The 27,246-nt window shown below is 45.3% G+C and overlaps 1 protein-coding gene across 3 annotated transcripts in view; it reads left to right on the top strand.

The window, feature by feature from the left end:
* Positions 1–27,246, top strand: part of SUFU (SUFU negative regulator of hedgehog signaling) — a 97,494-nt gene that overhangs the window by 13,828 nt on the left and 56,420 nt on the right. For all 3 annotated transcript variants that reach the window (XM_019725011.3, XM_019725012.3, XM_019725013.3), the window contains exon 3: positions 14,788–14,924. In XM_019725011.3, the coding sequence (XP_019580570.1) occupies positions 14,788–14,924 (137 nt within the window). The remainder of the gene's footprint in view (positions 1–14,787; positions 14,925–27,246) is intronic.

The raw sequence follows: 27,246 nt of genomic DNA, 5'->3' as shown, positions 1-27,246 counted from the left end.
ATAAAGCTGCCATAAATATTCATATATGGGTTTTTGTGTGGACACAAGTTGTAATTCATTTGGATTAAATTGCTGGATCATGTGATAAGACGATGTTTAGTTTTCTGAGAAACTGCCAAACTGTCTTCCCCAGTGGCTGTACCTTTTGCATTCCCACCAGCAATGAATGACTTCCTCTTATTTTGTGTTCTCACCAGCATTTTGGTATTGTCATATTTTTGGATTTTAGCCATTCTATAAGGGTGGAGTGGTATCTCCCTGTTTTCGTTTGCAGTTCCCTAATGATGTGAGATGGTGAACATCTTTTCATACGCGTATCTGTCATCTGTATCTCTTCTTTGGTGACCTGTTTTTGTTTTTGTTCCTCGTCTCCTCCCATTTTCCACTCCACCCCTGACCACATATACCCCTTTGTCCCGCATCCTGAGTTCAGACAGTGGGGCTAATTACGTTTTCTGGCCTATTTTCCTTTTGGTCACTTTTCCAGCAATTAATGAGTTAGTTCCCCTGAGTAGGTGCTGGGCCCACATCTGAATCCCTCCATCTCTGTTGGTTTTAACTGGTGCTGGCTCATGAATTCTATACCTTTTCCCCCCCAGGATGGTATCTTCCATAGTCTGTAGCTGTTCGTAGGGCCTAAACCTCATTCCCAAGGTTCGGGATTGACTGTGCCCTCCAGTACAGACCATAGAAAGACGGTGCACAGACTTGCCCACTGGTACCCTAGTGAGCTTCACCTTGTCTTACGTGAGAAACAAGTCCACCAGGCTCCTGGAAGCCTCAGCCAGACCTCCAACTCTGTCTTGGTTGAACCGGATGAAGAGGATTTCCCAAAATCCAAAACTTTCCTGGCCTGTACTTTTCCTGTTCTATCCATTATAGTTGTCACTTTTTAGTTATAAATTTGCTTTTTTCATTTATAAAGGCAGTTGAACCATTTTACCAAAAATGTTGGAAATTAAGGAAGGTGAAAAAAAAGGCATTCCTAATCCTGTCACCTTCTGTTTGTGATCCTGTGTCTGTCCTCTTGATGATTTCTGTAAGCCGTTCATCATGACTGATGCCGTCCCAGGTGTGTCAGGGCTTCTGTCTTGTGTGAGTTCCCTCCGTTTGGGACCTGACATCTTCCAAGGCTTCCCTACTACCTGGCTCATGCTGTTTTCTAAGCTCAACTTGCTCACGGCTGCCAGGGTTTCCAGACTCTGAAAACAGCCCATTTGCTTGGGAAGACAGCTCCCACCCATTGCCGTGTTGCATTAGCTGAATAGTGAGTGTTCCATGGTATGTATGTACCATGGTTGTTTTTCTGGCTTGACTTCTCCCAGAAGTGCAGAGCAGTTTAGGTAGTACATGTGCCGACCGTGCTGGCTGCCCACAGCACCGTGATCCTTTAACTGCGGGTCACCGTGCATGGTGGTATTTTCCCCTTAGAAAGGTGACCAGTGTGTACGTTTGGTGGTCGTTGACACCTGGAAGTAGACACCACAAGCCTCCTCGTTTCTCCCTTTCTTGGGTGTGCGCTTACAGAAGATGTGGCACCGGCTTACAGAGTGCCCCGGGCTCCTGGCACCCAAGGTATACAGAAGGTTCACAGGTATGAGCACAAATGCCAAGAGATGGGTGAGATTCTTTTCAGGCAAGTGCCTGAAAGAAATGGTTACCATTTAGGGCTTGTGAGGTTTCCCGCCATACATAGGAATCAAACGATGCACTAATACTGTCTGTCTACAGCAGGAGCTGATCAGTGGATCTAGGAGAATGGGTGGCCCACTGTCCTCTCCTGGCACTGGATCTACCGGGTAGTACACTTGGTTCCCACCCACCGTGAATCACTGGCCTCTCTTCTTCCTTTGGAGGACTGGCCATTCATTCATTATAGAGATAGTCATTGTAGGGACAGTTCTGGGCATGAGGTATACAGTAATGAACTGCATACTCTTGGCCCTGATCTTCATGGAGCTTCTAGTCTTTTTCGCTGAAGGGTCCTTGAATTAGAAAACATTATATATGGGGAGGTGGGCCTGATACAGCCTCAGAGCCTTAGGTCATCATGCAGAAGCCCTTGCCTCCTTTTCTGCAGTCCATGCCTTCAACCCTGGTGGAGGGCTCTTTGTGAGCAGGAGTCCTGAGGCTCAGAAGTGTGGTCAGGCCTATGTTTGGGGCTAGGCCAGTAGCCCCTTTGTCTGTGAGAATATGGGTTCATAGCCGCTTCTTAGAGAAATATGGGTCACTGGACTCCAGGCCCTTTATTAGCATGTTAATGAAAGCTAGTGGCCTTCAAAAATCCCTCACCTTCCTACTCCCTCCCATGTTATTCAGGCTTCTTGAGTCCCTGGTAGTAGAACCAGCTTTACCACAAGAAGGCCAATCAAGGAGATGTTTTGTTTTTCCAGTGCTGACCTCCATGTAATGCCTGAGGGCGCTTGGAGCGCTGCCTCTGACCACTAGTTTCCCTTACTCTGATCTCAGGAGCCATGCCTGTGGGGAAGGGTAACTACTTGAGAATGGTGCTGGCCTAACCTCCTGATCCCAGGGGTTCCAGCTGGCTAGCTGGGCTTTCTGCCTGTGACAGATTTGACTCCTAAATGTTTCTGAAAAGCTTTGTTGGTTAGAGGCAAAAGTGTAGTGAAAACCGGCAGATGACACCATGGCTTGCCCGAACCCCTTCTCCTTCTTGCTATAGCTTTTCCCATATATTGGGTTGCAGACATGCTGGATTCCTGCCCTCCTAAAGCCAATCTGGCAATTTTTCATTCCCATAGCCAGGGGTTTTGCCCAGAGAAAGGTCCCAGAAGGAAGGCAGCACCTGAGCAGGAAGCCTTTGGGGTCGGAGCTTTGCAGGAGCGTTGGTGACGTGGATATCTTAGTTCTGTGCTAGCTCTGTGGCTGGAAGCAGTATCCACAGCATCTTATATATGTCACTCCTCTGCGCAGAACCATCTGGTGGCTTTCTGTGCAGGCAGTGCTCCTTCAAGTTGTACAATGCTCTGGTCATTCAACCATGTGAAGACGGTAGGCAGTGAAAACAGCTAGTGCAAAGGCCCTGAGGTAGGAAAGACCTTGAGGTGTTCAAAGAACAGAAAGAAGGCCAGTATGTTTGGGGCTTGGTAAAGGAGGAGGACAGTGGAGCAAGATGAGACTGGAGAGTTTGAAGACATGTAAAGAATGTGATGTTCAACAAATTATCTGTTGACTGACAAGGGAAGCAGAGGGATGACGTAGTGGGGCGCACAAGGGGGGCTTTAGGAAAATTTTCAGTAATGTGGGACCTCGGCACTGATGTGAAGGCAAGAGAACAGAGTTGAGGGATGGTTTTATTTCCCAAAAGAAACAGCAGCAACATTGCCTCAAAGGAAATGCCATTAAGATATTTGAGTCTGACTTTGATAGTGAGTGAGAGGAAGGCTCATTGCTTTTTAATACTGTCTTATCTTGCTTGTCGTTGGATGTTTCAGTCTGATTATCTTTTTGGACAGCAGTGGGGATATTATTACCATTTAGCATTTGCTCGGCTGTGACATGATGTGCCATGTACAGAACACGCAAAAAGTAGAGTCCTTGCTCTTGGGGAACTGAGATGCTGAAAAGATTTGTTTCTTCCCATTACCCTCTTTCAAATGTGTCGATCTGGGGTGGCTGGCTTCCCAGAGTCCTGGAGGATAGTGGGTGGACAGACGGCCCTTGGGCAGAATACCTGGCTCTCGGGTATGCGAGAAGCCCTAAGCTGTACACTGTGTGCAGATGTCACCTCACTTCCCAAATCGGGCTGTGATCTTGCCACCATAGACCTAGCCTGTCTTTTTATTTTTTTAAAAAATCTTTGTATAAGTGTTACTTTAAGCCAAAGCCAAGAGTGGCAGCTGTCATAATGATGCCAAGAAACCCAAGCGCCAGCCTTTGCTTGGCCCAGAATTCCTATAGAGTGACAGGCTGGCTTGGAATCCCCCAGGGGACTTACCTCTCCTTTCTTTGGTGACGGTTGGAAGTAGAAGGAAGAAGGTACAGTAGGTCTCCACTGGGGGAGAGTGAGCTATGAGCTTTCACCACCCTGCAGAGAAAGGGTCTGCTGCTCTGGGCTTGGTGCTTTTGTTAGGTTTTCTGTCTCAGCCTGGGAAGCTCTTTGCTCACTGGGATAGAGTTAAGCCATCCTAAGTGTTGGGAACCAGGTGAGTTTGTTTGGCTGGATTCTCAGCTGAATCAGTCCGGTGAGCTACTGTTTTTAAATTTGAGGAATGCTGTGGGAATGTGGTCTTTGGCTCCCAGCAAGGGGTCTCAGGAAACATCTACTTGAGTGAGGCAAATGCATTCCCCGAATCTGGTTGGTTGCATGGCATGACGTGGGAAAAGCATCTACGACTCAGAGTTAAAACTCAAAGACGGGTGCCCTGCACTATCGCCTTGCCGGACTCCCAGCTCAGTGTGAGGTTGCAGAGTCTCAACTGATGGAGTTTTTCTTGTTTTTTTCTTTCGTTCTTTTTTTTTTTTTTTTTTTTTTTTTAATTGGGGAAGGGGAACAGGTCTTTATTGGGGAACAATGGTCAAATTGTTGTCCTTTCAGTCTTAGTTGTGGAGGGTTCTGTTCAGCTTCAAGTTGTTGTTCTTTCAGTCTTAGTTGTGGAGGGCGCAGCTCAGCTCCAGGTCCAGTTGCCGTTGCTAGTTGCAGGGAGCACAGCCCACCATCCCTTGCGGGAGTCAAACCGGCAACCTTGTGGTTGAGAGGACAGGCTCCAACCAACTGAGCCATCCGGGAGCTCAGTGGCAGTTCAGCTCAAGGTGCCGTGTTCAATTTTAGTTGCAATTTTAGTTGCAGGGGGCGCTGCCCACCATCCCTTGCGGGATTTGAGGAATTGAGGGTTGAGAGCCCACTGGCCCATGTGGGAATCGAACCGGCAGCCTTTGGAGTTAGGAGCGCGGAGCTCTAACCGCCTGAGCCACCAGGCCGGCCCCTCTTTCGTTCTTTAAAAGAAATTTTTTTTTTCAATTACAGTTGGCATTCAGTATTGTATTAGTGTCAGATATACAGCATAGTGGTTAGACATTTATATAAGTTATAAAGTGATCACCCCAATAAGTCTGGTACTGACCTGACACCATACATAGTTATTACGATATTATTGACTATATTCCCTATGCTGTTCTTTACATCCCCGTGACTATTTTGTAACTGCCAATTTGTACTTCTCAGTCCCTTCACCTTTTTCACCCAGCCTCCCAACCCCCTTCCCACCTCATTCTTTCCTTTTTTAAGTTTATACAAAATTAATATACCTGGAAATTTAAAGAAATCTTAGCTATGTCAGAATATTACCATATAAACATATTTCAAAAGAGTTTTACAAGGTTTTACTACCTAGTATATGGTATTTGTATAGTCACCAAACACCATTTCAAAACAGCTAATGAAGTATCAGTAATTGTGAATTGTTCAAAAGCCTAATTCCCAAGGAGAAGGGCTCGTTGGCAAGGAAGACCAACCCCAGGATAAAGGATGGTCTGCCCAGTTCTCTCTCTAGCCCAGGACCAGGGTGTACAGAAGGAAGAAGGGGGAAGAAGGGACAACAAGGAATGAAGTGACATCACCCCTGGTTCTGGAATTAGACTGACCGGGCCTCCTGTTTCCGGACCATGTTTCCTGAGGCAAGTGGTCCCCTCTTCCTTTTCTTTTGACACCAGCATTGAACTTGAGATAGCCATAGTACTTAGACCTGACTTCACAAGATCAGCAGCAGCTTTAGCTGGCCCAACATGCCTTGCTCCAGATACCAATCGAAGTATCTAGCCACCCCCAGAGAAAGGGGGCATTGACCATGGACCTCTCCAATATGTGCATTCAGCCAACAGAGTCTATGAGAAGCCTGGCAGGCTAGACCTGCAGATACAGTAGTGAACCCTGCCCTGTGGGGTTTACAGTCTGTTTACAGTCTACACCGGACATTATAAACAGTAGAAAATTTGGAAAATACAAAGAAGTTTGAAAAAGAAAAATTGAACTATGATAGCCACTATAGTCATTTCATTGCATTTTTTCTTTTTCTCATATTTTTTCTAATATCTTTACATTATGTGTGTATACACAAATATTAATATTTTAAATCATACTTTATATTAAATTTTGGTTCATGCTTTTTCATCACCATTTGTTTTGTAGTAAAATATATATAACATCAAATGTACCGTTTTAATCATTTTTAGATATGTAGTTCAGTGAAATTAAGTACTTTCACATTGTTATGCTACCATCACCACCATCCATCTCCAGAACTTTCTCATCTTCCCAAACTGAAGCTCTGTACCCATTAAACAATAACTCCCTATTCCTTATTCCTCCACCCCCTGGCAACCATCTTTCTATTTTCTGTGTCTGTGAATTTGTACCTTATATGAGTGGAGTAATACAATGTTTGTCCTTCTGTGTCTGGCTTCTTTCACTTAGCATAATGTTTTCAAGGTTCATTCACGTTGTAGCATGTGTCAGAGTTTCCTTCCTTTTTTTTTTAAAGATTTTATTGGGGAAGGGGAACAGGACTTTATTGGGGAACAGTGTGTACTTCCAGGCCTTTTTTTTTTCCAAGTCAAGTTGTTGTCCTTTCAATCTCAGTTGTGGAGGGTGCTGTTCAGCTTCAAGTTGTTGTTCTTTCAGTCTTAGTTGTGGAGGGCGCAGCTCAGCTCCAGGTCCAGTTGCCGTTGCTAGTTGCAGGGGGTGCAGCCCACCATCCCTTGCGGGAGTCGAACCGGCAACCTTGTGGTTGAGAGGATGTGCTCCAACCAGCTGAGCCATCTGGGAGCTCAGCGGCAGCTCAGTTCAAGGTGCCATGTTCAATTTTAGTTTCAGGGGGCGCTGCCCACCATCCCTTGCGGGAGTTGAGGAATTGAACTGGCAACCTTGTGGTTGAGAGCCCACGCTCCAACCAACTGAGCCATCCGGGAGGCAGCTCAGCTCAAGGTGCCGTGTTCAACCTTAGTTGCAGGGGGCAGAGCCCACCATCCCTTGCGGGACTCGAGGAGTTGAACTGGCAACCTTGTGGTTGAGAGCCCACTGGCCCATGTGGGAATCGAACTGGCAGCCTTCGGAGTTAGGAGCATGGAGCTCTAACCGCCTGAGCCACCGGGCCGGCCCCTTCTTCCTTTTTAAGGCTGGATAATTTTCCATTGTATGGACATACCATATCTTGTTTATCCATTCATTCATCCATCGACATTTTGGTATGTTTCCACCTTTGGCTATTGGGAAGCATGCTGCAATGAACATCTGTGTACAAGTATCTGTTTTAAGTCCCAGTTTTCATTTCTATTGGGTATATACACAGAAGTGAAATTTCTGGATCCTATGATAAATCTATGTTTAATGTTTTGAGGACCCACCACGCTGTTTTCCATGCAGCTGTCCCATTTTCATCCCCGCCAGCAATGTACTGGGGTTTTAATTTCATGACCATTTAAAAAAAAGTTGTGTATATTTTTGTCCTATAGTTAACAATAGGTGAACAGCAAACAATAGAGGCTGTAGAGTGGGGTTGTGACATAAACTTTCTGTTCCTCCTCACCAATTAGAGATGGAAAGCCCTTTGCTTCTCAGATCTCAGAAATTTATCCTCCTGCTTTTAGAACTCTGATTTTTTTTGTTTTTTAAGATTTTATTGGGGAAGGGTTAACAGGACTTTATTGGGGAACAGTGTGTACTTCCAAGTCTTTTTCCAAGTCAAGTTGTTGTCCTTTCAATCTTAGTTGTGGAGGGTGCAGCTCAGGTCCAGGTCCAGTTACTGTTGTTAGTTGCAGGGGGCACAGCCCACCATCCCTTGCTGGAATCGAACCAGCAACCTTATGGTTGAGAGGATGTGCTCCAACCAACTGAGCCATCTGGGAGCTCAGCGGCAGCTCAGCTCAAGGTGCCGTGTTCAATCTTTGTTGCAGGGGCGCAGCCCAACATCCCTTGCGGTTGTCGAGGAGTCGAACTGGCAACCTTGTGGTTGAGAGCCCATTGGCCCATGTGAGAATTGAACCGGCAGCCTTCGGAGTTAGGAGCACAGAGCTCCAACCGCCTGAGCCACCGGGCCAGCCCTGGAACTCTCATTTTTAATGACTGTGTAACGTCTCACCACACAATGCATCAGAACTTAGTGCTTCTAAATTTTTTCTTCTTATAAGTACCATTGAATAAATGCATCCAAAGTCCTTGTCAAATACAAGATTATTCTCTTATGATAAATTCCCAGAACTGGGAACTTCCAGTATAGATAATAGCTGACAGTACCTACTGTGTTCCAGGTACTGTTCCAAATATTTTATACATATTGACTCATTTAAGTAGTTACCATTTGATAGCTACTTATATCTCCATTTTTCAAAAATAGACTATTTGTAGAGCAGTTTTAGGTTCACAGAAAAATTGAGTGGAAGGTACAGAGTTTCCATATATCCTCTGCCCCCACACATGCCATGTGAGGCACCAGAATGTGACATTTGTTATAATTGATGAACCTACATTGACACATCGTTATCACCCGAGTCCATAGCTTACCTTAGGGTTCATTCTTAATATTTCCCTTTTTACGGGTGAAGAAACTGAGGCACAGAGAGGCTCTGTGATTTGCCTAAGGTCACACAACCAGGAAGGAGCAGAGCCAGGACTTAAGTACAGGCAGCTTGACTTCAGAGACTGCTCCCACACTGCTGGCATTTTGGTGGCTCTTGATACATAGTTGGTACATAAATGTGACAACATTTTGTTTTGTGTGGTCAGATAGTGACAGTTCAGTGTCGGGTGACAGACTGTCTCAATTTACCTGAGACTGATGGTTTCCCCCGGACGTGGGGCTTTCAATTCTAAAATCCTGGAAAGTCCTGGGCAAACAGGGATAAGTTAGTCACCCTCCTTAAGCAGTGCCGGAGTCCTGTGGCCCACGATGCAGTCTTTTTAGTAACTAGGTCAAGAGCTGGAGCATCCCCAGGTCATGGGAGGCTGGGATGGACAGGAGGATGAGGGGAAAGGCCAGATGCGCTTCTTGTACCCTGGCTGCTCCACATTTGTTTCTGGGCAGACTAACCAGCGGTCCTACTGGGTGTTCTGGAGTTAAAACTGCCCAGGCAGAGCAGTGGATCAGATTTTGTGTTGATTTCCTAATTGTCTTTTGATCATTGGTGGATGTTTGCTGCTTCTGGAAGGAGTCAGAGTCCTGGACACTTAGACTTTGACTGCTGCTCCCCCAGCTCCCCTGCAGCACACATGCAGCCCAGAGCCCAGGTGGGGGTGATCATACAATGACGCCAAGAGTGTTTGCCTTGCAGCTCAGCTGTGCTGTGCCATCCTGAGCTGTGGGCTCACAGGGAGCAAACACATCTTGAAAAGATAGGTGGGTGATCACTTTGTGACATGAGATGTGTGAGGCTTGTCAGCTGCACCGTAGGAATGCCAGAGCACTTGCATTGGGTATCAGAGGAACTGGGGGCCAGCAGGGGCCACTTCCTCTGGAGTCAGGCTGGATCTTAATGGAAAGGGCTGCTGCCTGAGCCTGTTAGCTCATTCATTAAGTCTTTATCGAACACCTATTATGACCAGGATATATATTCAGAGAAATTACACACACACACACACACACACACACACACACACACACCTGCCCTGCAGTCTTTTCCACCTCATTCCCACCTATAGGTAAGTAGTCTTAATAGTTTCTGATTTATCCTTCCTGTATTGCTTTTTGCACTAATGAGCAGATATATGTATAATTTCCTATTTTTCTTCCTCAAAAGGTAGCATACAATAGTACTTTTTGCTTTTTTTACTTAACAGTATCCATATGAGTTTGTAGAGCTCTTCCTCATTTTTCCTTATAGCTGCATAGTACTCTTTGAACCACTCTCCTATGAATGGGCATTTACGTTGTTTCCAATATTTTGCAGTTCCAAATTCTTAGAAGTGGGATTGCTGGGTCAAAAGGTAAACATATATGTAATTTTGTTAGGTATTGCTAACTTCCCCTCCAAAAAGGTTGTACTAATTTGTATCCTCACCAGCAATGTTTGAGAATTCCTCTTTCCCCATAGGCTCAGTAATAAAAAGTGATATTATACTTTTTAATTTTTGCCAATCTGATAGGCGAGAGTGGTATCTCATTGTTTTAATTTGTATTTAAGTTACATTTCTCTTATCATGAGTGAGGTTGAACATCTCGTGTGCTTAAAAGCAGGTATCTCTATATCTATATCTACAGTCTGTGAATTTTTTTACTATCAGGTCTTTGTCTTTTTCTCTCAGGTTTAAAAACTAGCTTTATTGAGATATAATTCATATACCATTCAGTCACCCACTTAAAGTATACAGTTAGTATATTCACAGTTATGTAACCATCACCATAATTTAATTTTAGAACTTTTTTTATCACCCTAAAAAGACATCCCACACCTACTAGCAGTCACTCTACACTTCTCAGTCTGCCAGCTCGGCAATCACTAATCTACTTTCTGTCTCTATGGATTAACCTATTCTGGACATTTTATGTTATATGTATATTACAGGTTATATATCATATAGAAATAGAATCATACAATATATGGTCTTTTGTGATTGGCTTCTTTCACTTAGTGTAAGTGATAAAATGCTTACAGTATTCTAGTTTTTAAACATTGAATCCTCATAACAACTCTGAAATAGTTATTGTTACTATTATTATCTCCATTTTATAGACTAGGAAACCGACAGAGAGTGCTTTTCTTAGGTCACATAGCGATAAGAAGATGGCCCTTGGAGTCAGGCAGACCTCAAGTCTGAGCTCCATTGCTGGCTGTGTGACTTAGGGAATTTTACTTAAACTCTCACAAGTATCTTTTCTTTTCACATGTTAATTAAATGAGGAGGATAACAATGGCTGAGTCATAGAGTTGTTGGAGAATTAAATGCTATGACAGAAGAAAAGTGCTTAGTTCAAAGCCTCAAACATAGTAAGTGTTCATAGTTTATCATAGTGGTTATTAGTAGGTAGAGCCAGGTAAAGACCTCGCTTACTTGGGGTGGTTGGCCCTGCCTCCCCTAGCATTTAGTTGTACCTGAGATGCCGGCTTTTTTTTTTTTTTTTAAAGATATAATTCACATACCATGAAATTTACCCTTTTAAAATGTACAATTCAGTGGTTTTTAGTATATCCACAAAGTTGTACAGCCATCATCTCTATTTAATTCCAGAACATTTCCATCACCACCACCCCCAAAGAAGCTCCGTACCCATTAGCAGTCACTCCCCCGTTCTTTCCTCCCCCTAGTCCCTAGAAACCAGTAAGCTACTTTCTGTCTCTATGGATTTGTCTATTCTGGGCATTTCATGTAAATGGAATCATAGCTTCATTCACTTAGCATGTTTTCAGGGTTCATCCACGTTGTAGTAAGTATCACTACATCATTCTTTTTTATTCCATTGTATGAATATGCTACATTTTGATTATCCATTCATCTATTGATGACATTGAGTTGCTTCCATTTCTTGGCTATTATGGATAACGCTATGAACTTTGGTATACAAGTTTTTGTGTGAACATTGGTTTCGGTACTCTTGGTTATATACCTAGGAGTGGAACTGCTGGGTCATGTGGTAACTCCATGTTTACCTTTTTGAGGAACTGCCCAACTGTTTCACAAAGCAGCTCCACCATTTTACATTCCCATCAGCAGTATATGAGGGTTCCAGTTTCTTCACATCTTCGCCAATATTTATTATTGTCTCTGTTATTTTAGCCATCCTAGAGGGTGTGAAGTAGTACCTCATTGTGGTTTGATTTGTGTTTCCCTGATAACTAATGGTGTTGAGCATGAGATGCCAACTTTTAGGTCAGCTCTTTCTGCCCTCCCCAGCTGGTGTTTCCTCCAGAGAGTCTCTCCTATTTATCTTCTGCCTGGAGTTAGCAGTCATTTTGTCCTCGTGGAGGCTGAGTGATACCTTCTTAGTCAGCTGCTTTGGGACGGACCTTTGGGCAGATTCCAGTGGTCAGACAGCTGTGCCTAGAATTCAAGGCACATGTTCTTCCTATAGGTAGGTTTGCTGTTACTCTTGAGCCTGACACGGCCCTTCCCAGGCTCGCCAAACGGCTGAGACAAAGCCATCCTCTCCCCTGGGCACCTCAATGCGCAGGATCAGAATTCTTGAGCTGGAAACAATCTTGAGAGGCCATCGCATTCATCCTTTTGCAACAAGACAGATAGAACCCCCCGCCCCTCCCTGCCAGACTGGGGATAATCTATAATGAATTCCTTTAAAAATCCCTGTAGGAAGCAATCCCCCTGGTCCCCTTTACCACAAGGCAGCCAGTATTTTGCAGCCTAATGTGTTAGAAACATTCTTTGCTCTGACCCGGATCCCACCTTCTGCCGCACATACCAGTTTCCTCTCATGCTTTCCGTTCTTGGAGGATGTGAGACACAGCTACTCCCTAAGAGGGGCTTTATCCTTTGGTCAGACAAAACCTCTTTGGCTAGAAAAACCCTCACACGAGGAAGTCCAGACCAAGCCAGCCCCCTCCAGGGGACTTTAAAGACTGAATGACTTTGTCACTTCGCTATTGCCTGGGAAGTCTGCCTTGAAAAAGAGACCTGACAGGCTCCAGGTTGTATGTTTATCCTGAGGCTGTGCCATTCCAAACTCATGTTTCAGAGTTTCGAGGATGTGTCCAGCCAGCCTGGTGGGTGGTAATCAAATGCAGGTGGAGACCATCTGGCCGGGCCTGTCCCTCCCAGCCGCAGAGCTGGCCCAGAAAGCACCCTGTGTGGAGGCAGACAGCGTACACACACGTGTGCGTGCGTGCACACCCGTACATGTGTGTGTGTGTGTGTGTGTGCGAGCCCTCCTTAGAGAGGTGGTGCACTTGGATGCATATGATTTCTCTGCATCTGAGGTTCTCCCCATTGCGCATCCTGAGGAACGTGCTTCTTTGAGTTTGTTTCTCAAGTTTTTGCGGTTAGAAATCATGTATTTTTCTTGGCCCAAGATGAAAGCCCTGGAGTAATGTTCTAATACATTTTACAAAGCTGCCTCTAATTGGTGACTGCTTGAAATCTTCCCTTTGACCTAGTGACCCATCTCCTTTTGTAGAGTTTTAACCCTGAGTCTGTCTTACATTTTCTTAGGTTTTCACACTCCTCTCACACCTGCAGCCCCTGGGAGGCAGCTCTTCCAGCCTCAGTTTGCTTCACTATTCCCTCAGCCTCCCTACATGGAATGGCCCCAAAACAGGGCAGTTCAGCAAGGAAAGAAAACAGTTTATACTGTGTCATGCCAAGCATCTTCTAGCATGGTCTCCAAAATTCTAGGCATGTACCTCCCAAATGGACTCCGTTTCCCACATAGCTAGATGCTCAGAGGAAGTGCAAAGCGTGGACATATCCTTTGAATATAATTGGGTATGACCATGGGGACTTTAAGGATGGAGTCCTTTTCAGTCTTTCTGAGAACTTAGCTCTCAGAGGTGACCTCTCTGCCGCAGCAAGCACAGGAGGTATGAGCTCACCCAGTCCCACAGCAAGGCTAGGACTAGTGAGAGCTGAGACGGTGAATCTCTTTGTCTCCAGTTCCTGGGCCTGGCCTCTTGGGGGTGATGATGATGACGAAGGTGGTGATGATGCAGGAAGGAGGCCATCTGGAATTTCAGGCTTGGGCATTGACTGCATCATCATCCCTTCAGAATTCTCCCCTCTGACCACCTGTTCTAGTAGCTTGGCTGGCAAGGAGGTGTGGGCTGTCATCTTAGTTTATGGTTTGTATTTGTATGCTGAGGAGTTTCCACATGTACAATCATTATGGCTCATGTTTGTACAAGATGTAATTACTGAAAATTATATCAAGCACATGTTTTAACTTTTAACCCTTCCCATGCTGGCAGGCCTCCTGAGCTCTCAGGAACTCCTCCTTGAACGCTTCCCTCACCTGAGGAGGTGTGTCCCCCCCACCCCCCCAACCAGGCCTTGCTCTCTAATCCACATCATTTCCCTCTCTGGCAGAAGTCCCTTTCAGGAGACTTGGGGCTCTTCAGGGTTGTCTAGCAGACAGGGAGGCAGGCATTCTTGCCTCATCGTCACTGTAATGAGTGTGGCCACAGAGGCAGTAACCCTCCTCATCCTGGGCCACCTGGGGATGGCAAGGGAGGGCACACCATGCTTCCTCAAGGTTCCAGTGATTGAAGGGTGCACGCAGGTGCCAGGTTTCAGGAAGCGCACATGACGATTAATGAGTGCACAAGGGGTGCTGGTTGCAGGAAGAATATGGTCCCCCCAGTGTTAGGAATCTGCCCTGGGATCCGTCTGCAAATGCTGAGTTTGATGGCCAGCCAGCCCAACTGGAGGATTGCACCCTTGTGGGGCGGGTTGGGGGTGGAAGCAGAGAAAGGGGCTTGTCTCACAGAGCGTACAGTAGGACCTAGATTCTTAGCAAACTAAGTGGGTGCTTGTTAACAGCTTGAAGGAATAGGAAGTGTCAACAAGGAAGATTTTCAGTAATGGACCCTCAACACACAGAAAGGAATGTTCCAGAGCCACAAAATGTGGAACTTGTACATTGAGAGTGCCAGCAGGGACTTTGATTGGCTGGGCCAAGGTCATCCACAAGTACTGTAGATGGCTGGTGGGTGAGGCTAGCGAGCCCTGTAAGTCCTTCCTCCCTTCAGGGCTCACACACTGGGAGATTCCTCTGACTATGGGGTTCAGATGCTGAGGCCATCAAGAATAAGGGAGAACTTTAATTAGACTTTCAAAATAGTGTTTTTCATAAGGTATTTGAACTAAAAGCATTTGCTTTTAATTCCTTTCAGATTTACAGGAACAGACGGACCTAGTGGTTTTGGCTTTGAGTTGACATTTCGTCTGAAGAGAGAAACAGGGGAGTCTGCTCCCCCAACATGGCCAGCAGAGCTAATGCAAGGCCTCGCCAGATACGTGTTCCAGTCAGGTAAGAGCCCCAAGTCTTGACTGGTGTGGAGGTCCTTTTGCCATGAACCTGCTTGGCTTTGGGGACTCGCAAATGTATTTTGATGTCCGCAGAGTGACCTTTCCTGCGAGTATTATACCCCTTTTGTACCATGAGGGTGACTTGTTCTGCCTGGTGTTTTTTGGGTGGAAAACTACCTGGGCCATGGAAGAGAAGGATATGTCACCATGACCTGTTGCAGCAAGGGAGTCTGTGTCGCTGTTCTGCCAACCCGAGCCCTTGTTGCGTCTGCCAGCCATGCTTCTGATTCCCAGTGAGCCAAAGGCCAGCTCTGCATGGAACTAACTGACCCCTTTCTGTCAGCCCCATTTCCCATAATTAGCGTGGTCCTTGCTCCCTCCTGCCAGTGGCCTACCCATCTTTGTTTTTGGGGACACAAGCACACATGTGAATTTTGACTAAGTCTTGGGTTAACAGTAGAGGGTAGGACAGAGACAGAGAATCTTTTGCCAGGAGCTTGGTCCCTCACACTGAAGTGAAGCTGGAATCAGCCAGGAATTTGACAGTGAGAAATATTGCTTGATTCAGATGACTCAGGTGCTCTCTAGGGGATGGTCCTGTGCCCCTCTGGAGACTGCTGACATGGAGCCTGGATGGGACTTTGTGCTGGCCACCTTGGTCTCCTGCTCTTGGCTCAGCCTGCCTGGAGGACTCCAGTGGGATGAAATGTTGGAGTGACACTCAGTACCTTTTATGGAGGGTTTTGTATCATCGGCATGTTTCTGTGTGGCTAATTGATTGCCCAGAAATATTTCCCGTATGACCTGAGATTTGGGGTCTTTGGTTTGGTAAGTATCCTTCAAATGAAGGCCGAGACACTTCATCCAGCTCTGCTCTTGGCTTCTCGATAGGGCAGAGCAGCATCCAGGCCAGCGGCCCTCACGGTGGTCCTCCGACCTCCTGCATCAGGAGTCCTGGAGAGTTTGTTGCAGTCACATTCCTGGGCCCCTCGGGAGACCCCTGACTCCGAGTGTTTGGGGCAATGCTCCCAGATGCTTCTGGTAAAGACGAAATTTGAAGAACCATAGGTCTGGCAGCTTCTCTTAAGTACTGTGACTTTTTTATCCCCCCAGCCTTGAGTACATTATAAATTGGAGGTACAATAGCCTTTGTGTTGAACTCCTCTGCTCTCATTCCAGACCCCTGGGAGTCAGTTGCTGGCAGAGTGGCTGTCACATAATGGGACTGGTACTTAGCTACCATCTACCATTGTGTGTACTATGGGACAGTCCCATTTTGGAGGCTACAGTGGGTCTTCTCTAAGCAAGGCTTCCCAGCCTGGTTGCTCATGAGATGCCTTGGGGAGCTTGTAAACACCCTGATTCCCAAACCCCTCCTCACGGCTCTGATTCAGTTGGTTAGAGATAGGACTGGGGCTGTTTCTTAACCAGTTCCCCAGGGGATTCTAATGCGGCTGGTCTGGGGATGGTGTTTGGGCTCTAAAGAACTGTTGACCAGGAAGAAGTAACATTCACAGAGGCAGGGGAAGCAGGCTGCCTGGAGCAGCTGGCCCATGTGATTTGGTACTGTCCTAGTATGGTTTGAAGAATCTTTAAAATTGTGCCAAGAGTCTACTGCCTGAACACTTTGTGTTTCCCCTCTCCCTTCTTGGGGTGCCTGAAGCTGACTTGCATATAGAACTGTCTTTGGGAAAATAGACTTTCCTTGATGTGGAATTTGATCTGCTATAGGAAAGGGGGCTCTAAAGACTAGGCAACACCTTGCTTAGATAGACAGGTAACTCCCTGGCTACTGCTTAAGCCAGTGTATTTATATGTTTGTTTCTACTTAATGTACTTGCTCAGGTGGATAGAGATCAGAGAAATGTAAAATAGGTAGGTGTTATGAATCACTGTCAGGTGGGGTCAAGCAGATGAACTTCTGAAATAGTTCTGATATTATAGTTATGAAATAGTAATGCAAGTGAGTGAAAAAATGGGATTTGATTTGCAAGGGTTCATTTCACCCACACCATACACATCACTACTGACCATTTTGCAATACTAATGTAATCATGAATTCAGGCAGATTATCAACAGATGCTAAAACCATCGAATAAAAAGATTGTTGGGGAACAAGATATTCAGAAGGACTTAAAAAAATCACTCTACAGATTATTTATTTATTACACAGAGAAAAAGAATTCCTTCACAATGAAAAGGTTTGAGTGGACATCACCATAACCAAGTGATCAAATGTAGCAATACCAATAGTGGAACAAAGTATTACTATGTGTCTCCTTCTATGTTTCCTGTGAAGTATAAATCATCAGCTATGTAGCACTTTTCCAAAAATGTTTCACCTGAATTGAATCATGAGCAAACAGTCAGACAATTCCATATTGTGCATTTTACAAGACAATTGCCTGGACTCAAAAAATGTCAGTGCTATGAAAAATGTAAAAAGGTAAGGGGCGGGGGCTGTCCCAGATTAAGGGAAACATGACCATTTAAATGAACTCATGATCCTTGATTGGATTCTAAGTTGAAAAAAAGAAAAAGGTCGTTTTTAGGGCAATTGGAAAAATATGACTATTTAGATAACAGTATTGTACAACTGAAATTCCTTGGGTGAGATATGGTATTATGATTATATAGGATAATGTCCTCGTTCTTAGGAGATCAAAGCTGAAGTATTTGTGAGTACACTGGCATGATGTCTGCAACTTAATTTTCTAACAACTCCGCAAAATAAAGTATGTGGAGAGAGAGATGAGAAAGCAAATGTGGCAAAATTTAACAACTGGTGAATCGAGGTGAAGGGCGCGTGGGTATTCATTGTACTGTCCTTCTAACCTTCTGAGTTTTCAAAATAAAAAGTGTGGCTGTTTCCTGAGTGTCTGTTGCCTGGAGTGTCCTCCACAGTGCCTTCTGCACCGATGGCCCTTTTGTGGTGGCTCTAATGTGACGGCCGTGGTTTGTGCCTACAGATCACCTCAGGCCTTTCACAGCAGCAGCAGGGTGACTATAGTCCTAAAAGTATAACACTTGATTTTCTGTTTTTCAGATTCCTTGTAATATGATTTTATTACTTAAAGAATAGCTAAAATAAATCTACAATTCTCTTTGGAACCTGGCAGGGAATAATAGTATTATCTGAGTAATGGGGAAATGACAAAGAAAGGTATGTGGTATCTGATGTAAGATAGGAGGAGCCCATGGCTGTGGGCCTGAGTGGTGAGAACAAGAGCTAACAGTTAGGACTGTGTTCTCCGTGCCAGGCGCGCTTGTAAGTGCTCATTTAGTATGCAGTAAAGCCCCGCGAGTTAGACATGGTGTTATACCAGCTTCACAAGTGCAGAAAGCAAGACAGTACGGAGAGGGGAGAGGTGAACTATCACGTTCAAGACCACACATCTAATAGATACAAAGGCAAGATTTGAGCCCAGGCAGTGCAGCTCTTCATGCCACTCTCTAACCGCGGTGTATGTTGCCTGTAGCTCAGCGGATGTCTGGGCCGCTGAATGTCTCAGGCTGGACAGTGGGGTTTGAGAATCATCCACATGGGTGAATGCAGTGGTTCACATGGCCTCTGAGCTCCATGGTGCCTCGCTCGGGCATTCTGGAACATTTGGAAAATAGAGGAGGGCAAACGCCATTCATGATACTACCCAAATCCTCTTAAATCCATCCTTCCATCGTTTTTAATTTTTTATTCATGACTATATGTATATAAAAAGGACAGCTTGATGAGTTTTCACAAACTGGATACACACCCATGTAACCAGCACCTAAATCACGAAACACTCCAGTTCTCCAGAAACCTCGCCTGTGCCTCCTATTAATCACCATCCTTTTTTCCTTTTTTTCCTATTTCACTGTACTGGCCCTCAGCACCCTGTGCCTGAATTTGTTGGTAATAGGCTAAGTAGGGCCCATTTCTACTCCTCTCCCCCGTACTGTCTGCCATCCTGCAAGTGACTGCCAGGCAGCATAGTACGGTGGTTAAGTGCATAGTCCCTGACCCAGACTGCCCGCATTCTTAGCTCAGCTCTGCCAGTTACTGCCTCCTGACCTTGGGCAACATAACCCATTTTCTCATCAATAAAGCAGGGATAATAAATAGTAACTGCACATGAAGTTATTGAGGGGGTGAAGTGAGTTAATACCTGTAAAACACTTAGAACCGTGCCTGATATGTAGTAAGAGCTATATAGTGTTACCTGCAATCATTATTGTTATTCAGTCTTTAAAAAACTTTATCTGGGGGCCGGCCCGGTGGCTCAGGCGGTTAGAGCTCCATGCTCCTAACTCCGAAGGCTGCTGGTTCGATTTCCACATGGGCCAGTGGGCTCTCAACCACAAGGTTGCCAGTTCAGTTTCTTGAGTCCCACAAGGGATAGTGGGCAGCACCCCCTGCAACTAAGATTGAACACGGTATCTTGAGCTGAATTGCCGCTGAGCTCCCGGATGGCTCAGTTGGTTGGAGCGCATCCTCTCAACCACAAGGTTGCCGGTTCGACTCCCACAAGGGATGGTGGGCTGCGCCCGCTGCAAGTAGCAACGGCAACTGGACCTGGAGCTGAGCTGCACCCTCCACAACTAAGACTGAAAGGACAACAACTTGAAGCTGAATGGCACCCTCCACAACTCAAATTGAAAGGACAACAACTTGACTTGGAAAAAAAGTCCTGGAAGTACACACACTGTTCCCCAATAAAGTCCTGTACCCCTTCCCCAATAAAAAAAACAAAAAGCTTTATCTGGATTGAGAAAGTAGGTACCTTGGTCTTTTTTTTTTTTTACAGTGACAATAGAGACTCCATTTAACAGTAAAACCCTGTTAGGAAGGAAATGCCTTGCTTGTCCCTGAATCAGATGCCTGCCTCAACTGATACAATGACATTTGGTACCATTATCTTTCTCCCACACAAATTACCTTGTTTCGTTCATCACATTATACAACCTAAAAACAAATTCTGGCTCGTTGGTTTATGTAGTTGACCACACCTGTGAAGCCTTATGCAAATCCAGTCCTATTCTAAATGTCGTAGAGCCCATGCAGTTTAGTGGGACCTTGTAGTAAATGCTTTCGAAAAGTGCAGAATCTTTTCATATGTGAATAATTGCCCCTTATTACAACTGTTGTATAAGACCGGGCTTAGGCCTTTCAGGTTTTCTCAGCAGGGCACACTCTTGATGCTACAGACAACCTCCCTTGTGATGTGTAGGCATTACTGTACCCCTGGGTGGTTACACCCTACAAGGGTCACACACGCGCTATTACATAGAACATGTATTTTGTGTTTGATGTGTACATAGATATCCCTACACGTGTAACCACCAGTGTAGTTGTTTGCTGATCTTGCTTCTCCTGTGCTGCCCACCGTCGTTCGGTGACTATGTGCAGCACCACGCCCATCTGCATGTGAGAGCTTGCTGAGCAGTGTCATCTCGTAAATGGAATGCTTAGACCTGCTTTTCCAGATCTAAATGGCATCCACAGCTTTACCATCCAGCCTTGGAAATAGCATCAGGGCAGTGGTAGGCGGGGGAAAGAGGATGACCAGACTCTGGGGGGTTGGGGGTGGTGGTGATGGCCACGCCTGGCCGTAGGGCTGTGTGAGGCAGCCCCAAAAGCCTGCTCTGAGGAATGACTCAGAAGGGTCCTACAACTTAGCCCCAAACTGCTGGAGGATGGTTACATTTGATTTTCTCAGAAGTGGGAAGATGAGCCATGGAGACAAGGAAGTAGACATGAGAAAGGCCTGGGAAGGAAGAATATCCAGAGAAGTTGAAAGATTCAAGGTGGGGGGGTGGGGAGTGGGGCAGGTTAATGTTTATTTTAGTTGGGACACTTCTAGTTATAAAAAAAAAAATGATAGAAATCTAACTCAAACTACCTTAAGCAATAGCAGACTTGATTGGCTCAGGTAACTGGGACACCCAGGGTTTCAGGCATGGCTTGATCTGTAGTTCAAACAGTGTCCTCAAGACTCCGACTCATGTGCTGGTCTTGTGTTGCAAACTGACTCTCCCCATGTGCCGGGAAAGATGAGCACCCCAGTTAGAGTTTCTGGTCCTCTGCATTTGTAGTCCCAGCAGGCAAAAGGCTGTTTTCTTCCAACATTCCTACACTAATCCTGGGGAAGAGCTCAGATTAGTTCTGCCTGGGCCATGTGACCACCCTGGTTGGTGGTGGTGGTCCAGATGGAAAACCAGGATTTATGTTTCAAGTTCTCCCCCCTCACTTCCAACCACATGGAGTAGAAGAGAAGGCCTCTAAAGCAAAGGGTCACTACTGGCAGAAAAAGAAAAGGTCTAGTTCTGGGTGGGCAAGATCGGTTGTGCTCACGGGCTATGTGGGCATCTGTGACTTCAGTAATCGTGACATGCAGTTATGCTTGGAAGTCAAATTGTTCGAGAATGCGTAGATGGAGCGGGCACCTTTTGTTCTGTCTTGTTGTATCTGTTGGGATGGTTTTGAGTACAAGTAACAGAACACCCTGACTAAAATGGCCTAACAATAAGGGCGCTTATCTTAACATAGCAAGTCACCTGGATGTGGAGCAGTTCCAGGGTTGGTTGTCGTCTGTTCAGCATTGTTGTCGAGGACCTGAGTTCTAACTTCCCTCTCTGCCTTCCTCGGCACTTTGGCTTGTCTCTTTAAACTAGTTCCCTCATATTCCAAAGATGGCAGCCATAATTCCTAGCATCCTGGAATCACACTGGACAGAGTCTACCAGCAGTCCGTGAGATGTTTCTGTCCTTTTTCTCTTTTAAGGACCAATCAAAATCTCCACAGAACTGCCCTCATTGACCTTGTATCTCGGCCAGAGTTCTGTCAGGAAAGTGAGACAATCTAATTGGTTTATTAATCAGTATCCACCTCCTAGGGCTGGGGATGGGCTCTGGTTCCCTGAAGGTCATGGCCAAAGAAAGGCAGAGGAAGAAAATTTGGGTTCTGGTAATAAGGAGGGGAATGACTACCTGTTGGGCAAAACAGTATCTGCACTCCCACTTAAGAAGCCCCAGCCCTGCCTGGGGTCCGAGGAATCTTGCCTATTGATCAGGTCACTGGGCCAGTACAAAAGTGTCATGTGGAAAGGGAAAAGGTGGCTGTCATTGTTTTACCTGCTGTACCAGATTTAGAACCAAATCCATCCTCCAGCATGAATCACTTGGAAAGTTCTGCAGTAAATACATCAGTAACTCCACTAGTAGACACTTCAACTTCTTTCCTTCCTACCTTGCAGCCAGTTTTTCTTATTTCCCCCATTCCCTTTTAATTTTATGATCAGCTTATTCTTTCTTCTCAGATTGCCAGTGACTGCTCCCCTGCCCCCCACCCTCTGGGTTTCATTATAAAGAAGCCATTCCCCAACTCAGCAGGGCTTGATTTCTCAGCTGTGCTTTAGAGTTCTGCTGGAGAGGCTGTCTGCTCGCAGTTCCGCCATTGGTAGGCCTTAACCACAAATTCCAAGGCAATTTCACTTGAGTTTTAGGAGAAACATGGCCCCCCAACCTTGTAACTGACACTGTGGAAATTCAAGTGCCTTCGCTTGCTGCTGTTTAATGGCAACCTCATGACATGTGCTGAGTCAGCTCAATCTGTGATTCAGGCCCCAGAAGGACGACAGGCAGCATGCCTGAGCATCCTGAAGCTGACTGAACTCTGTGGTACTGACAGACGAATGGCAACAGAGATATTTTTTGTTTTACCTTTCCTTTTCCTGTTTACAAAAGAAACACTTGCTCATTATAAAAACTGAAATACAAAATATGACACAGAAAGTGAAAATCCTTCATAATTTATTCCTCCACTGGGACAAGGTTGGTGTTCCTATTTCCAGATTTTCTTTGCAAGGCATATATCTCTGTGGAATTATCGTTATTTTAGAAAAATGGACTGTGCTTTTCAGACTGTTTTGCAACTAGTTGTTTTTTTTTAGTTCATATCGTTTGGACATCTTCCCATGTCAATATGTTCTTTTTGACTGTACACTTTTTTAATTATCTATATATACGATGCTTTATTTAACCAGTCTCCTGTTGTTGGGCATTTGGGTGATTTCCACTTTTTCCTACCACAAACCTGCACTGTGCATCCTTGGACACGTGTGTTTTTGCACTCTTGCCTAAGCATTTCTGTGGGAGAAATGCCCAGAAGTAGGATCGCCAGGTTAAGGGACATGAACATTTGCCATGTTAATAGCCACTGCAGGTGAATGATTATATAATAATACTGGTGTTACCATCCAGTAAATGTCATGATTGTTTTCAACAAACAACAGAATGATTGTTATTTAAAATTATATTTATAGCACCAATGTCCTCTCCGGAGTCCCTGAGAATTGGACCCCTTTCTTAGATTACTTGGCCTGAGAGACATTGTTAATTCATGTTAAGTGGCGTACATTTGGGTTTAGGAGAGACAGGAAGCCCTTATACAGTGTCTCATGCCGTTTAGATTTAGCACAGGAACCCATCCATCACGTTTCCTGTCTCTGAAGTTGGAAGTGGTGAGGGACACAGCCTGTGCCTCAAGTCAGAGACTTTTCCAGATATTGACAGCAGGTCAAGCTTTCTAGAAAGAATCTCAATGAATCGTGGTGTTTTCTTGAGTTTTGCCTCCTCCTACCTTTCCTAAAGTGAAATTACACATGCAGTTCAGTCTTTTGCTGTTGAAGTCTTTTTTTTTTTTTTTTTTACTTGCTTTTTCAATAGTTAGTAACTAAATCAGTAGTTATTGAGCGCCAAGCAGTGGAGAAAGACACTGACAACACAGGGGAAGAAATATTCGATTCCATGAGATCCCTGAAAGGGAAAGATGAAGGTGCTCCAAAAGAATAAGGCGGTGGACTCGTTTTAGGTTATAGAGTCGGGCAAGAGCAAAACTGAAGGCAGAGAGTGAGAAGAAGAATTATTTTGGCAAAGGGAACAGCATGTGGAGGCCCCTGAGGAGGGAAAGAGCTTGAGGAATATGAGGAACTGGAAGGCTTGTGTGGCTAGAGGGAGGTGAAGGAGAGGAAAGAGCTCAGGGAAAGGTGGAGGCCGAGCAGGCGTGGGAAAGTGCTGGGCCTTGCTCTTGCACTCAAAGTCGTGAGCAAGAGTCTGGATTTGATTCTGAGAGCAGTGGAAAGCTGTGAAAGCATTTTAAGGAGGAAGGTGAAGTGATCAGTTTGGGGTGTGAAAATCCTCCTTTTTAAAAAATTAAGACGTGTGGATTTGAGGTGTTTGAGCCTTTCTGCCTGCGTTTTAGGAGTGGCTGCTCTTCTCTGGAATGTGCTGGGGCTGTTGCAGCACTTGGAACACAGCCTTCAGAGTCATGAATTCTCCTCTTCTCATTCGAATCCTTGGGACCTTAATTCTCTGTCATCCTGCTCCCAGCCTGCTTTCCCTGAGGCTCTGTAGTCTAAGGAGGGGACCCCTCTTCTCTCCTGGGGATGTTAGCCTCCCCATACCTGTGCCCAGTAGCATGCCACAGGGCTCTTCTTTCCAGATCCAGGAGGTAGAAGGGTTTTCTTTCCACATCCCTACTCTGCAGGTAAGTGAAGGAAATCAGGAAGGTTTTTAAGGAGCTTAGGGCATGTCCCAAGGTGTGAGATACGGCTAGGCTGCAGTTCAGCTTCTCATCAACAGCTTACCTGGCTTTCTCCTCTACATGACCCAAGTATACGTGATCTTAGTATCTGTGCCTCGAGGAAAGTTTTCTGAAAGGAGATGCTCCATCATTCCAATGAGAGCTGTCAAGTTCTCTCGTTTCCTGGTTTGGATGAGCTGCCCATTGCTCCAGTCTGCTAACTGAAGCCAAATGGAGCTGCCTGGTTATATTAATATCATTTTTCTTCCTCGTACTCTTTTTGATTTTCCTGACATTTCTTTCCCTTAGCCTGATTTTGTCCTCTTTTCTAGTTGCTATGGATCTGTAAAATATTTTCCTTTTCATCTGTTAGTAATACTGACCACAACTATAAAGCAACACAACCTCTGATTTCTCCGCACTCTCCCAAGACTTTAGATTGATAGTTAAAAGATTGTGTTCCGACTCCACTGAAAAAAAACAGGTCAACCCCTCAAAAATGAGCTTATGCCCTGAAATTCAAATGGTTTGCATTTGAGTTAGTCTAGTCAATATAAAAATTTGGGTGTTTTTAGGGAAAACTTCAACCCTAAGAGCAGAGGTTGGCAAAGTACAGCCTGTGGGCCAAATCCTGTTGGCCACCTGTTTTTGTAAATAAAATTTTATTGGACCACAGCCAGGCCCATTACATATTATATGTGACTTATTTTGTGCTACAATAGCAGAGTTGAGTAGTTATGACAGAGACTATACATATGGCCCTCAAAGCCTAAAATATTTTATATCTGACCCTTTACTGAAAAAAGTCTGCCAACCCTGACTTAGAGAGTGTTTTCTACTTCTGAGTAACGACCCAAGTGGAGAGGTGGTCATCTTTAAATCTCTGTGAGGTATTCAGAGGCTTTGTGAAATTAATTGCCTTAGCTGGGGCCTGTACCCTGGCCCATGATAGAGGGATCACAGTGCCTAGCGGTTTGTTGGAGGAGGGGAATTCATCTCCTGAACTACTGCGTGATTTGAGGCAAATTCCTTTAGCTTCCTTGAGTCCATGTCTTACTTGGAGAACTGCATGAAATGCTTTGAACTTTTTAGTAGAAAGGGGTTATTCGATATAGGCATTAACCTAGGATAATTTACCCTCAGACTGGTTTGCTCATATCTTGCCCCCTGTAGAGTCCTAACCTGTGAACTCTCAGTGGTTCCTTTGTCTCTAGCACCTGCATTTCAGGGATGTTCCCTGCAGGGGGCGCCCCGGTGAGGGCCTCTGGCAAGCCTCCCTCCTCAGCTGGAAAGTTAGGAGAAGACCCAGCACCTCTGCAGGAGGTAAAGCCCTTTGGTAACCTGAAGTGGCTCAAGATAGAATGTTCAGTGAAGAGGCCTGGATGAGAGCAGGAGCCCAAGAGACAGGTTGCCTGGGTTCAAATCCCAGTTCGACCGTGGGGGCCCTGTGGGACCTGGGGTCAAAACTGAACATCTCCAAGGCTTGGTGACTTCATCTCTGAAATGAGGTAATAGTAATATCTCCTAGTAATATATTTACTGCAGTACCTGGCATAATACATGGAAGCAATTAATATTTATGTTGTCATTTAAGAAGCATATTGCAGGAAAAAAGGAAACAGGCTTAAAAGACAGGAAAAAAAAAAGAAGCATATTACAACACTGCATAAAGTTGGGTCCTAATCCTGTTTACACTATGTACCTGTCCACACAGATGACTGGAAGAGATATGTGAAGATACTCACAGAAGCTATCTTAGGGTGATGGGGTTATGAATTATTGTTTTTTCCTGTTGATACTTTAATGCCATTTAAAAAGTTTCTTTACAGAACATGAGTTTTATTATCAGAAAAGAAAAACCAAAAGGATAGCCATGACTGAATTTTTCAGAGAACTTCCCAGAGGGCAGGACATTGAGCCCCGAGAAGCAGCCCCAGGCCATTACCACAGGACGAGTCCCCATCTCACAGTATGCACTCTAATGCGGTGATTAGAACAGCTTTGAACACCATGCAGTGATCTCCCCACGTGAGGGGTCCTGTTTTCTTACTGTTTCTTCATAGCTTTCAGCGGGAAATGAATGGCTCCCGTAAGCCAGACAGCTCTGCTCTAGCTCCCCTGGCAGTGGGACTTTTCACAGAGCTCCTTTTCCAGGAGTATGACAGTTGAAACTAAGAACCAGGGGAGGAAAGGACAAAGGAACTTGGGTGCTTTTCAAGAGGGATTGCAGCAAGCCCAGGCAATGAGTGGTTATTTTGCTGGCATGTAGCGAGGACCTCTGAAACAGAAGTGGGGTGGCCGTCCTCAGCCTCGTCCTGCTTGGCCCAGTGGAAGCTACATACCTGGGGTGCTGCCCTGGGGCAGGGAGGCATCCGTGGCTCAGGCTGCAGCCCAGTGTCCTGGCCTTCCTGCCCCTGGCTTAGCTTTGGCTGTCGTTGGGGTTTGAAGATTTCGGGAGAACAGGGCACTTATCAGCTTCTGGACCAGGTGGGCATGTCTGGTCCAGCATGGTGACCTGAACCCAGGAAGCCTTTGTCCTCTTCACTGGGCCACTCAGATCACATATGCATTGTGTTCTGTCCTGGCTGGTGCACTTTTATTCCCCCAATCAAAAAAAACTATTGTTTTTCTAGTTTAAAAAAAAAAGATGCTTAAATAATCCAAGCTATGTTGAAAACATAAAAAAGCAAGTCACAGAACAATGGGAAGAGTACAGTTGCATTTTTACTTTAAAGAAATAAGAAAAAATATTAATTTGATT

This window comes from Rhinolophus sinicus, chromosome 15 (assembly GCF_057876585.1).
Source record: "Rhinolophus sinicus isolate RSI-liver-muscle chromosome 15, RSI-T2T, whole genome shotgun sequence".
Classification (NCBI taxonomy): domain Eukaryota; kingdom Metazoa; phylum Chordata; class Mammalia; order Chiroptera; family Rhinolophidae; genus Rhinolophus; species Rhinolophus sinicus.
Note: the sequence above shows the minus strand (reverse complement) of the source record. Positions and strands in the feature narration are given on the sequence as shown.